Below are 14,840 nucleotides of genomic sequence, written 5' to 3'. Positions count from 1 at the left end.
ATCACACCAAGACTGCAGCAAAACATCTCAATATTTCACAATAGTTGAAATGGGGGATGTTTGAAAGCTTCTGTGTTTGCTTTTACAACAGGCAAACCACACAAAATGCAATGAGCATCAACTCCTCATTGACACTTTCTGGAGTTATTAACATGCAATCTTGCAGTGGCAAGCATGACTTAAGCAAATGCCTAGAATAAGTTCTGCATCATTCAGCATCATTATTTTTAGAACCCTTATGTTCCCAAGGGATAAGGACACATGTATAAGAGACTGCAGTAAGGGGGTTTAGGAGGACTGCATAGGGCACAGTGTAAATAACTGCATGGGAAAGAAGATCACAGAAGCTGCTTTTTATGAAGCCTATTCACAGTGAAGGCTGAGTGAAGACCTACACTCACTTTTAACACAGCTGTCAAGAGCAGAGACAAAGTTCATACCACAACTTAAAGCTGAAATCAGGAAGTCAAACTAGGGGATCCTGTACGCCCCGCACCAACCCCCTCACACTTTAACCTCCTCTTGTTGGCATTCAGCTTGCTTAAGTCCTGTCTTGTCAATAACCTCATTGTGTTCAATTGATGTGTTTATTGACCAACGATGAGGAAACCACCTTGTAACAATGTTCTGAGTTGTTAATCGTGTATGAGTGATCTCATGTCAACTTGACATTCGGGTCATCAAATTACAGTACGTCACCAAGAAACAGAATCAGGAAATGCTTTGGGCTCTATTTTAACAGCGTAAAAAACAGTCTTAGAACGTCCGTTTTGCGCGGGATGAAAATACAGCGGTCATCTTTTATCTCTTTCGCTCCTTCTGGAGCCTCCCTGCCCGGTCATAGGACCACACTGGCGGTGGCACAGTGGTTGGCAGGGATGCCAATGCGGCGGTGGCATGTGAACATCTTGCGCAGCTCGGCACGGAAGCGGTCGTGTAGCCAGGCATAGAGGAAGGGGTTACAACAGGACGAGCTCATGGCACACAGATGACACAGCAGCTGGATGAGCAGGAAGTGGCGCTTGTTGATGAGGAGTATGTCAATGTCACGCAGCACGTTAAACACATGGATTGGGAGCCAGCACACTCCGAAGGCGGCCACCACCAGCGCTACGAGGCGGAAGATCTTCCGCTTCCGAGCTCGCTGGGCCTCAGCCTGCTCTCGGGTTCGGTGCCCCGGTGCCACACAGTTCCGCAGCTTGACGGAGATGCAGAGGTAGGAGACACAGACAGCAGACAGGGGCAGAACGTAGGTGACTAGCAGGGTGCTGTAGGCATAGACCAGCCTCTCCTTCTCCTGCCCCAGCCAGAACTCCTCACAGATGGTCAGACTCTCCTCTCTGAACTCCACATGGTAGGTGTGGGCCACGGCTGGAGCCACCAGGCCACAGGACAGCAGCCAGATGCCAGTCAGGACGTAGGCACAGGTGGCCACTGAGGTGCGCTTCTTTAGAGGATGCACTGTGGCGTAGTACCTGACAGGGAGACAAGGCCAACACTGTTTATACTGTTTATGTATATCTCATATTCAACATCCTTCTGCTTATCATTATCTGCTGTACAGTATTTGGATGTGCTTTTAGTTGCAGTGTTATTCTTTTGCTACAGTTTTTCTCGATTGTTCACACCATTTGTATGAAACTGAAGTTCACTTGCCCACAGCAATAACATACATGAGAACAGTAACATTTTTAACCAAACAGTGAGTAATTTGTCATTGCTTTCACAAAAATTCTAAATGTTAAGCATCTTTTTGCAAAACAGTTAACACAATTGTCCACATAAGACACAAACATTGATTTGTCAAATTGATGTTGACAAACAAAACTGAATTATTTTCTTACAGCATATAGCTATTTCTCCCATTATAGTGAATCTCGACTTATATTTAAACTCTCATCATTAAATTCTTACTGTTTTTCACCTTTATTTTCAAATAAAAGTTGTCTAAACTGCAATGCATATTGATGGTTATAGTTACTATTTAGTGTGTCATTATGAAATTAATGGGTGATTGAACTTTTCATTAGATGACAAAGGATACTGCTTTGATGCACTGATTTGCTTTTGTGACGTGAAGTTTTGAGTTATAGTGCATTTTGCAAAAGAAATGTGGTTTTGGCAAACATCAGCTGTTTAGAGGAACGTGTTTACTGTTTTGAAAAGCTGACGTGTTTACCGTTTCAAAAAATTTACTCAACCAGAAAAACTAACAGTAGTTGACTGTCACACATGCTGGAGTGATTTGTGGATAGAGGTTATGAATGTATTCAAAGATACAGCTTGACAATTTAAATTTCACCATGGTTTCTGCACAATCAAACTTATTGTCTCAGTGTGCACAGGGCATTTCTAAACTGTGTTTGAACTAAGTTCTTTCAAAGTCACCCATGTAAAATAATGATAACTCTGGTCTCACCCACCTGTCCACAGCAATGGCGGTGAGAGTGAACACAGACACATAAACGGTTACAGGCTGGATCAGGAACACCAGGTAGCACATGAAGCGTCCAAAAACCCAGCCGTGGGGGTTGAAGGCATAGGCCAGAGTGAAGGGCACACAGGTCACACACATCAGCATGTCAGAGAAGGCCAGGTTTCCAATGAAGAAGTTAGTGACATTGTGCATCTTGCGGGTGCGGCATATGACATATAAGAGCAGGTAGTTCCCAAAGACGCCCACCACCACTACAATGACATAGCAGGGGATGATGAGGGGCTTAAATCTCCGCAGCAAAGCCACGTCTGCAAACGGGGAGCTGTGGTTGGCGGAGCCGTTCTGTACTGCCACCTCGAAGACGTGCTCCTCAGTTGCTTCTTCACCCACAGGAGGCAGCAGACCTCTATCCCAGCCACTGCCATTGCCCTCCATACCTGTGCTGCAGTGGATAGCCCTGGGTACCGAGCCAATCAGAACCTTGCCAAGTAAAAGTTGGAGGACAGGGGTGTGAGCGGTACTGACGAGCAAGAATATAGAGTAGTTGAACTGTATTTGGAATATATGTATATTAATATATGCCATTTAGCTGACCATATTGCAAACCAATTATATTACATGTAACATAATACTGTCTGTCACAGGGAAAATGCCACAGCTTCTGATAATGCATTCACTGTCATTTCTGACTTTGTTCATCAAATAGTCATGCAAAATACTTTGTTCAGAATATTTGTTCAGTTGAAAATGTAATCATGAGAGGTAATTTACAACCTCTTACATTATCACTTACATATAGGCATACATTCATTGTTGATTACTCAGTAGTGCAACATCTGAGGGTGTAATTCAGATGAAGTTCATATAGTTACTGTACCAACATAAACGGAGGCTGTGGAGTGCCACTGCATCTTTTTGAGCTTTTTGAGACATTGAATGTGAAATATTAAAAAGCAACCAGAACAATTGAATTATAAAATCAACCAATTTGTTGCCAATTTGTTTTATGTGACAAATTGTTTTATGTGGTGAATCTTGCCGAACATGCAGACAGGTGTTCAGAGCATCATAGAGTACCGTATGTAATAATGTTGAAGATATACAGTTTGGAGAAGCAGAGAAATATGCTGCCCATCTCGATACCATCTGGCTTTGATTTACCCACAAAGACATGCTCTTGTGACCTTGTACATTTGATATTATTCCAAAATTAAGATTGATTGTTAATTCATAAAAATGTCAGCCCTAACGGTTCACTTACATTATCATACTATCATAGTGACCATTGACGGCCAAGAGCCATGTTTTCAGATGACCCTGGGCTAGTCACACACGATGCAGACACTCAATAGATCCATTAATATCGACTTCACAAACCAATCCGAACATATGCCTGCAGTATGGGGATTGCTACAAAAATGTCTACTAAATTAAATTGAATGATTTATGAGAATATATTGACTATGTAGCCTATACTAACATTTGTTCATTTCATTAGCTTAATGGGGTGAGAAAAAGGACCCAAGTGGGACTAACTAATAATCATACATAATCCATATGTACTGTATAAGATTTGTATATAATGGGTATATAATAGGACCTTGAGCTCAGTGTTTACTCATCCACACACGTCTTAGAATAGTCCTTTTCTCCAGGCTCCACTACAGTATGTCTGGAAACATCAGTACTCTGATCTTGATGACTACCCTGTAATACTGAGTATTGGGTCAATATGATGAGAAACCACTTTACATACTGTAGAGGCACAGAAAGATATAATAAAGAGCGTATATTGCATAAATCTTCTTCTCCCCCCCCCCCCCCCCGACAGGCATTTCAAATAACTACTCATACTATTATTATACCCAAAGGACGACTGGAGGGGAATACAATTAAGGCTTTCAGACATTGGATTTGGAATATTGTTAACATTATTATTATTATCACCTGCCACAATATCTTAGTAGCAACAACTAGTTCTACATCGTCATTATCAGAATTACAGTATGATTAATGTTTGTACGATGGATATATAATGATAATATATGATAAGCCTAATGACAATACAGCAGTTAGAATAATATGAATAAGAACGGCAATGGGAATGATATCATAATGAGTAATCATTAATCATCAACATTTCAATCAACCGTAACATTCCTATAGATTAAATAAAAGTAAAACCATAGACATCACAACACTTTATAGGTAAAACTATAATGTGGTTAGCTATTTTTATACTAATTGTGGTACCTTGAGTGCAGCAAGAAGTGACAGAAAAGCTTCGTCAAGTTCAGAGCTGATGTCGCACGCAATTCCCGACCAGCGAATAGTAGCGGAGTCATACCGCCTTTTGGATAAGAGAGAGAGAGAGAGAGAGAGAGAGAGAGAGAGAGAGATTTGGCCAGCTCATGCATTAAAATTGTCAATGTGTGTCGCTTCTCTCGGTTCATGATCACGCGTTTTCGTTTACAAAGGACTTGGTAACATTTAATGCAAGGTGTAAATGGGGTCAGAGAGAGAAAAAATGCTCTGGGAATCATGATTGATGGAGAGACTGAAAAAACATAAGATAGGGATCCTTAGCAACAGGTATTGAGAAATCTACTCTCTGCCCTTCCTCAATCTCTGTTGACAGAAAATCAAACATGCCATTTTGAAGAGAGACGTTCTCAAAAGGGCTACATCCACTGGCACATTGACAGCATTGGAAATAAGAAATTGTTCCTATTTGACTTACCTGTAGACATAAAAATGGGGGGGGGGGGGGGGGAATCACTCTTTAGCTGAGCTTACAGCAACACTAACATGGTAGATTGGATGCAAAGATTTATTACCTCCAATTAATTGTATGATCGATGTTAAACTGCTTGGGGTACAAACTTTTTAGAAAATGAACATGATAGCTCAGGGAAATATCCAAAGACATCTGTGATTGAGGAAGTTACAGACCCACCCTCTCAGGATGTACAGTATTCTGACAAAAAGCATTGATTGGTCAATATTTATTATCCTAGTCCATTACTTAACAAAGAAGGTTTAGATTAGACCTTCAGTGTAGACAGAGTCTTCAATGCAGGATGATGTTCCTGCAGCAGCCCCGGTTGTGTGTTGAGCTGGTCAGATTCAGAGTCAGATTTGAGATGTATTCCTCTTGAACCAGGTGTAATGACTGTTGTACGTAGGCAGAGGACTCAAACGCAAGACTTGGAGACAAAATCTTAAAGTCCTTGGTACACAGGTAGGCAGTCAATGGGTAGGCAAATAATCCAGGAAGGGGGTAGGCAAAGCAGGGTTTGGAACACAAGGTAGGCAGTTAAAAAAATCAGGCAGATAATCTGAAAAGGGGTAGGCAAAAAGGAAAGTCAGAAACACTATCAGAGATCAAAATAACCAGGAATATTCAACACTAGGAAAGATCGCTGGAACGCTTGACACAAGGTGCAAAGACGAACTGGCACAGAGACAGGGGAACACACAGACTAAATACACAGGGAAGGATGATGAGGAACAGGTGAAGCTAATCAGGGCGGGGTAGACAATCACACAGGCGGGAAACACACAAGGGCAGGTGGTGAAGTGTCTGAAATGAGAGACAAAGTGAGAAACACAAAACAAACAGGAAACAAAAAATTAATCACATGAAACAAAGACAAACATAAACTAAGAAACAGGATGAGACGGAAACACCAGGTTTCCTTTATAACCAGATGAAATCTGCTCAGCTGGTGAGAGAAAGCTGCTGGCAAATCCAAGGCTGTTGCTGCAATGCTAAGGTGAAAGGGACACACATTCTGAAAAGTGAAAGTGGATAAGTCTGTTTTATTAACAGTTTTATTGCAGTCCAATTCTGGCACCTCTCCTAAAAATTGCACTATCCCTAAAATGGGTTTTCTAGAGCTTCCATCTACACTCTAAAACTCATATACAGTAAGCTTGGTCTTTTGTGTAAAAAATCTGTCAAAATTAAAGAAAGGTTTGGAAGCATATTGATTATATTGACTGATAACATCATGGTGTGAGAAAGTGGAGTGGAGAGCCAGGCTGGCTGAAAGTCTCTTGGCTGCATAACTGTGAGCTGGGCACCATAATGAGTTACGGTATCGGTTTGTCACAAGCCCATGATTTTGTTTTCATTGTTCTTGTCTATTTGGGACTCCCCTTAAACTCTTCAACACACGTCACCGCTGTGCCGAAGAACATTTGGAACATTAACATCACCCTGACACCAGCAGTGGAGTGCAGAACAGACCAACAAAACACCAATTACCACTGAAATGTTAGGTTGAGGTTTTGGTACCGTTTATTACAGTGCCGTAGCACTTCTACAGTGGATGATCGAAGAATGCTCACCATAATTAAGAAAAAAAAACAAAGCAACTGTCTCACAGATCAGGAACACTCTTCAGGAGGTAGATGTGAATGTGTTAGAAACTACAGAATACAGATAGGACTTAAAAGAATAACCCTAACACAGTACTGAAGTGTCACATTTATTTTTTCAGCTCACATTTAACACAATGTATTGAATATTGAGAACAGTCAATGAATAAGAGGCATATTATACAGTTCATGTGCTGTACATAGTGCACACAGGAGTTTCACATATACTGTAGGCTAAGCCGTTCAGCTCACAAATGCTTTTTTAAGTGTATGGTTGTGTGGGCATGTGTTGCTCCTTGTCCTGTCTACAGTTTCTCGTGATCTAGAGGATCATGAGACCAGCCTGGTGATTGTGATGTGTCCTGTCCACACCATAATAGGGGATCAATCTGCTGGATCCAATCATCATCTAACATAGCTGACCATGTCGATAAATAGTGTATATGCAATATGCTCCCTGCAAGTTGATGTAGGGAAGATCATACAGGAACACAGAATATATTTATTATTGGACCTCGATTCACTGTTTGACTGTGCATCACTGCTTTGTACAGTATAATATAGAGGTACTGTTTACTGTATATTCACAGCAAGGAAGCCACAAGGAAGCTTTGTGATGTATACAGTTGCTTTGGTTTCTTTTGTATTTCCATTGTTATACTGTACTGTAGGACTGACCGTGAAGTGTTGCTCTATGGATTCAACTTGCAACCACACATTGGAACCTGTTAGATGAATGATTGGATGCAGCAGTCGCACTACTCGGCCATTTCTATTTGTTGTTGGGTTACAAATACTATCAAAGACAGACGTATATGTAAGGCAAGGCAAGGCAAGTTAATGTATATAGCAGATTTCATACACAGAGGCAATTCAAAGTGCTTTACATAAAATAGATAAAAAGGAAATAGCATAAAAAAATAAAAAAGCATAAAAGACATAAAAAAGAATAAAAATCACAATGCATTTTAGAATCAGAGTCCAATTAGTGCAGCAATTTAGTTTCAATTCAAGGCAAAGGCGAACATAAAGGTTTTTAGCCCATTTTTTAAAGTAGTTGGGGCTGAGCTAAGATCTTCCGGAAGTTTATTCCGGCTATGTGTAGCATAATAACTGAATGCTGCTTCACCATGTTTTGTTTTAATCCTAGGAACAGTTAGTAGACCGGTCCCTGATGACCTAAGAAGTCTATAGGGTTCATAGTGTGGAAGCAAGTCAGAGATGTATGTTGGCCCTAAACCATTAAGTGACCATTAAGCACTAATAATAATAATAGTAATAATATTTTAACATACTGGTAGCCAATGCAGAGACCTGAGAACTGGTGCAATATGTTCAGCTTTCTTAGTCCTTGTCAGAACTCTAGCAGTAGCATTCTGAATGAGCTGTAACTGCCTAAAGTGTTTTTTTGGGAAGGCCTGAGAAAACACTATTACAGTAGTCTAACCTACTGGAAATGAAAGCGTGAATTCATTTTTCTAGGTCTTGTTTGGACTTGCTATATTTTCAAGATGATAATAGGCCAATTTTGTTATAGACTTGATGTGTGTGTTAAAATTTAAATCTGAGTCAACAATAACACCCATGAATTTAACCTTGAGGTACCCCACACGTCATGCTAGTTTGCTCAGATGTGTAGTTGCCAATGGAAACAAAGCTCGTGCGTACATTATTAATGTTTTTGTTGATGATGTCAGGGAACAAAGATTGTCTAGTGCTTTTCAATTCCAGATTGTAGGAATGAAGTCTCTCTTTATAGATGTCAATGAATGTGGAGCTTAGTTTTTCACCATTTACGCTCAGCTTTCCGGCACTCTTTTTTGGGGGGAATTTTTACAGATGCAGCATTTCTCCATGGTGCTTTTTGTTTACCAGAAGATGATTTCACCCTAACAGGTGCAATGACATCAATAACATTCATAATTTTAGAATTGAAATTATCTAAGAGATCATTAACAGTGGCTGAGGTAAAAGTTGATGACAGGGAAATAGTCTCCATAAATAGTGCACTAGTATTCTCATTGATATATCGGTTTCTGATCGAATATGAATGTCAGGAGTAATAGACATCTCAAGGAAAATGCAAAGATGATCAGACAGAGCAACATCAATAGCCTTAACAAATGATGACTTAAAAATAATGATAAATGAAAAATATGATAAATAAATCTAAGGTATGGCCCCAGTTATGGGTGGGCCTGGATACATGTTGAGTCCAAAGATGTCAAGTCAGTTATTAAGTTCTTTGGCATTGTTATTGTTGGTGTTGTCAATATGAATGTTAAAATCTCCTGATATAGATAGACAGTCATATTCCATGGAAATTATGGATAGTAGTTCAGCAAATTCATCAAAGAAACTACTAGAATATTTTGGCAGTCTGTATATAATCAGGAGTAAAACACGAGGAGAGCATTTCAGTAAAGCAGCAAGATATTCAAACGATGAGAAGTCTCCAAATGATACCTGCCTGCATTAAAACACGTCTGAAAAGATAACAGCTACTCCTCCCCCTTTCTTATCAACTCAGGGTGTAGGGGCACCACGGGCTGTTGGGGAACAGCTATTAGGTTTGATGTACTTACAGAGCATGTTGAGTACTGATTGTTTAGTCTAGTAGTAATCAAAACAGGAATGACAGAGTTTACACTGAGAACAGTGTGATGTAGGAATCTTTTCATATTCCTAGACAGTTTAGAACTTTTCAATTGAATTGGCTGATGTACAGTTGCTCCCAGGGGACTGTAAATGACTTTGTCTGATGTAAATGTTTGTTTGATTGGTTTTATATTCGACAGCCAGAAGTTACATGCATACTGTAGGTTACATCCCGTTAGAGAGGGTCAATCCTCTGCAGTGCACCAACTGATACTAGGCCAGAAGCAAGCTTGATCCTGAGATTGTCATTCAATCTGTGATCCAAATGTCTCCGGCCTGGCCTGAGGCTACAGAAGGAATATCCTATAAACAGAGCTGCTGTACAGCTGACCATGGGCATGGCACATACCAGGAGCTAGGTCTGACTACGCTCATTCTTATTCTAACTATGGTATCAGCTACCGTATCCCAAGGCAACCTTAGCCCCAGAGTGAGAGGCGTTATTGCACCAACTTTCTTGTTTATTTGGTTGTTGGTTAAAGAAACACACAACCATTAATTTGTATTGGACAAACGTTTCAGCACACAGTACCTTCGTCAGGGCTGTGCCTTGTCTAAATAAGTTTGTCTTTTGCTCATGTCATGAGTTTATAGTTGATAGCAGATGATATTCCCAGTCTGCAGAGCCAACATGCCTAAATTGTTGGCATGGTGCATGAAATACACAACTGATGATTATCCTCTCTCTCTCTCTCTCTCTCTCTCTCTCTCTCTCTCTCTCTCTAAGATATGATCAAAGAGTAGCATGTCCCTGCCCCAGTATCTACAAGGACATCACACATCTATTTATGGATGTTAATTATATGTCAGATTGAAATAAATTAGAGCCATATAATTGGCTTAATTGCTCACTCAGTATCTCCTGAATCCCATATGGCCGTTATTAAGCCCACAGCTCAAACTCCCAACCCACTGTACAGGTTGAAAGCAAGGGCCATATTGCTCAAAATGCAATATATGAAGACAGAGAGCTTGACAGAGATTTGCCCGTGGGAGAGATCTTGCATCACACTGTAATCAGTTGAGCTTTCACATTCATTACACGTAATCTCTTAGGGGACAACTTTTCACAGTCAATCGGTTAAAGATGGCTCACAGTAGTAGCAATAGGAATGACCTCTCAGATGGTATTGATTAATGCATGTGCAGCACAGAGATGGTGTGCCCAGGCAGTGTTTTGTTTTTGTTTTCATTTGTATTTAATTTGTATCACACCTCTCTTTATAGAATACCTCTACTTAGCTTTATTTTTTGTTGTTTATGCAATATGATACATAGTCAAAGATGAGAGAGTGGTCAGGTTGAATTATTTAAAAGGTCTATGGAATACATGGGCATGCAGGGCTGGGGAATCCTATTTAGAGAGATGCAGGGTAAACTCTGGATTTTGAATGATTGGTACAGACAACAGAGTTCTTCTGTTGTCATCACTAATAACACTAATAGTAATACCATGATCTGGGCTCAAACTAATGTGGAATCCTTCACTGCTGCACTGGGAACATGCAGACAGGGAAAAAGAGCTGTCTATGTTTGATTTTCTGTCTACAGAGATTAAGGGAGGGCAGAGAGCTGACAGATTTCTCAATACCTGTTGATAAGGATCCCTATCTTTATATGTTTCAGTCTCAATCAATCATGGTTCCCAGAACATTTTCTTTCCCTCTGTCTCTCTCTTTCTCTTCTTTCTCTCTGTCTCTCTCTTTCTCTTCTTTCTCTCTGTCTCTCTTTCTCTCTCTGTCTCTCTCTCTCTCTGTCTCTCTCTGTCTCTCTCTCTCTCTCTCTCTCTGTCCGCCCCCCCCCCCCCCCACACACACACACACACACTCACACACAATCGTAAACGGGCTGGTAGGCTAAAGCAGACTTCTACAGTGGATGACTGAAGAATGCTCACCATAATTAAGAAAAAAAAGAATATATTGAAACATCTTGTCTGCTCGAGTGCAAGCAAATGCCTCCAAATTCATTGGATGGCACTTCATCATACAGTAAGACAATGACCCAAAACATACTGCCATAGCAACTAGGGAGTTTTTCAGGGCCAAACAGTGGAAAGGTCTTGACTGGCCAAGTCAATCTTCAGATTTAAGTCCAATTGAACATGCATTTTATTTCCTGATAAGATTTTAGGCGAAATACCTAGAAACAAACAACTGAAGATGGCCTGGCAGAGCAGGCCTGGCAGAGCATCACCAGAGAAGATACACAGCATCTGGTGGGATCAATGGGTCGCAGACTTCAGGCAGTTATTGCTTGCAAAGGATTGTCGACCAAATACTAAACATGAGTGCTTCATTTGGACATTTCATAAATCTGTCCCATTACTTATGGGTACCCTAAAATAGGGGGACTACCAATATGTACACTAATACCATCAAATAAATGCTGAGAATCTCTACTTTAATCTTATAGTAATTGTTTGATTTTGTGATCCAACCTGTTGGAGTGTAGAGCCAAAAGAAGAAAAAATGCTTCATTGTCCCATTACTTACGTAGGGCACTATATATTCTGGGCTCACATTTCAAGTTGTAATTTTTCTGCAGATGGCATGGTATCCATGACATGCAACTACATGTATTTATTTAATTGAATGTAGTATAATCTTTGTGTTACTCTTGTCTATGAATAACTACTATAATTGTGTGTTATTCTTATATATCTTGTATACTGTGTTGTGTGTTTTTTTGTTAAGTGTGGACCCCAGGAAGAGTAGCTCCTGCTTCTTTCTATATTAATATAATATTACTGTATCTAAACAAACCTTATGCTGCATGGTGACTGACACCAATAACCCACTCTATACCAATAGTCCCAAAAAGTCTTTGTCAGGGGTTGTTTTCCTTTTCCTTCTGTGTAGTCATTAGTTACCCAGTGTGAAATGGCACGAGAGCCCATTCAGACCACGTGGTACTTCATGCCCTGACCCGAATCCATTAGGAAACACTCAACATCATGCCATCCACTTATGACTCTCATTCAGGGACTTAAACTTGTTTTCCTACTTGGCCTTAATGCTCTGAGAGGGGGACAGACAGGTGTATGACTGCATCGGTGAGTGGCAGTGGAAGAGTGTTCTTTTTGGAGTTTGTGAGGTTCCTGAGGAAAACAACAATAAACAAGGGGCAAAGAACATTGGCAGAATTGAACAAAGAGGAGAGAGACTTGACATATTAAAGGTCGGCACCACTATTGTAAAATATGTGCTGTATAGTATGTTCTGTACTAGTATACAGAACATCAGGTCTTGCATTGTATTTTCAGGTTTCACAGTGATCCAGGATAGCTCTGAATGTATGAATAACTACAGTAAAACATTTTACAAAGTAAAAAAGTAAACAAAGTAATTTTCGAGTAAAATACTTGTACTATCATTATCATATTGCAAGTGCAAAATACTGGCAGGTATGACAGCAGGTTCATTGTTCCCCACTTTCAGCACGCTGGTCTTTCTTCTGCCGCACTCACTCCCCTATACTTTGATAATTACGTTCAACATAATTGTGAAGAATCTCTTTTTCTCTGGCTTTTACAGCTTAGGTGCTATCCAAGGCACAGTTTTGTAGATCTGTTGTCCATGTTCCTTTCACGTTCTAAGGACTTTGTTCAATGTCTGACAAGATTAATGAGTTTCTTGATTAACACATAATTAATAGTGAGTGAGATCTTAATGCATCTGTTTGAATCCCACTGGTCACACACCCCTAAGAACAAACATGTTTTTCATCTTTTTACAAATCTACAGTCCAGTTTAGGTCATGTCAGTCTGTCTTTCATTTTATGTTTATTAAAACAGACTAGACTTCCTTACTTTTTTTTGAATTGAAGTCTGTCTCCAGTGCCTCATTTCCCTTTGCCAATACAGTCTCTGAACTTGAAGGTTGCTGTGATGAAATTAGAGCAATTAGAGCTGGAGTCTAGTATAGCGGTAGCATGAATGTCCTGGCCTGCCTCTCTCCCACTATGTCCTCATCTCATCTGTCACCCCCAGTACTTCTAATCTGTGAAAAAGCCATTCTTTTTTTATAATCAAACCCCACCACAGCAGTCTTTTCCCCTCTGCTTTCTACTCTCCTGTGGTAAAGTAGGCTGAGGCTGACTAAGCCTTCCATCTAGCTGAAAAGGGCCTGCTTCTAAGCATCAACTTTGATTCAAACAAAAAGTGTGTTAAAAGAACTTGCCCTGCAAACAATCCAACTATGCATATCTTATGGAGAAAAGTGCATTTTTTTATTATTTTTTTACAGGAAATTTATCAAAATGCAAAGTTTGTCAGATTAAAAACACAGCATCTGACGTGAAAAGACAAATTAATGTAGTGATGATACTTCATATGAAAGGATTGCCAGGAGAAATTATTGATCACAGAACTCCTGATATCAAGCAAGTTCTTTTGTCTTATGTAGCTTTTGGATTCAGAATTCTGATCCCCTTTAGATCAGGAAGCTCTGCTTTGAAAACTCAAATGTTAAGACATGCTCAGATAACCAAATAACCAAATCCAATTTAGAATAAAGCCATAACATAAACAAATGTGGAAAAAGGTTAAGGGGTCTGAATACTTTCCGAATGCACTGTAAGTATTCAGACCCTTTGCTATGACACTCTTAAAATTAGCTCAAATGCAAACATTCCTTCAAAAAGTCACTCAATAAGTTGAATTGAGTCTATCTCAATGCAAGGATAATAGTTCATGTGATTTTGGAATTAATATCTTTGTTTTTATAGGGTCTCTGATTTGTATAGGAAGCAATAGCACACTGTGTGGATCAGGTTGTCATTACAAACTGAGCAAATGGAGAGGAACAAAACTGCTCATGAATGCTACCCTGAGGCCAGGGGAGACCTACAAATATCTACAAAGCTGAATGGCGAGGAGGAAAAAGCACAGTTGACGGGACAACATCCTCTCAGTTACTCTACAATATTGGTCTATAACCAAGTGGCCAAAAATAATGCCTTAATTAGTATTGTAATTGAGATTGTAGTAGGGCATGATCCGTTTCTATTGTTTGTTTCTTTGCTTGTTGTAATGTGTGATTACTGCACAATGACTGGACTGAGTTAATGATGTTGGTGTGGTCTTTTGTCAACAATGTGTGTGTGTGACATTGTGGTTTGTACCTACATTTGCTATTCGTCCCTCTGTGCCAATGTGTCAAAGGTGGCCTGGTGTTTGTGCTTCGGGCCCAGTGTTGGGGAAGCTACTCAGAAAATGTAGTTAACCAAATTACCAATTACTTTACAATTAAGAAACATGGCTGCATTAACAGATCCAGCCCTCTGAATGGCTATTATATACAGCCATCTGATTGGCTGTAATATTGAGCCCTCTGATTGGCTGCTAAACAATGCATGGAA

General features: G+C 40.0%; 1 protein-coding gene across 1 annotated transcript; it reads right to left on the bottom strand.

Annotated features, from left to right (window-relative positions):
* Window positions 1-19: 19 nt before the first annotated feature.
* Window positions 20-3,337, bottom strand: LOC310804786 (prolactin-releasing peptide receptor-like). The gene is made up of 2 exons (XM_083670128.1): window positions 2,424-3,337; window positions 20-1,475 (listed from the first exon to the last, which is right to left on the bottom strand). Exons 1-2 carry the CDS (start codon window positions 3,020-3,022, stop codon window positions 839-841), a joined length of 1,236 nt encoding a protein of 411 aa, XP_083526254.1. The 5' UTR covers window positions 3,023-3,337; the 3' UTR covers window positions 20-838.
* Between the last annotated feature and the right edge of the window lie 11,503 nt (window positions 3,338-14,840).

Source organism: Argentina silus, assembly GCF_951799395.1.
Source record: "Argentina silus genome assembly, chromosome: 5".
In the NCBI taxonomy this organism is placed as follows: domain Eukaryota; kingdom Metazoa; phylum Chordata; class Actinopteri; order Argentiniformes; family Argentinidae; genus Argentina; species Argentina silus.
Note: the sequence above shows the minus strand (reverse complement) of the source record. Positions and strands in the feature narration are given on the sequence as shown.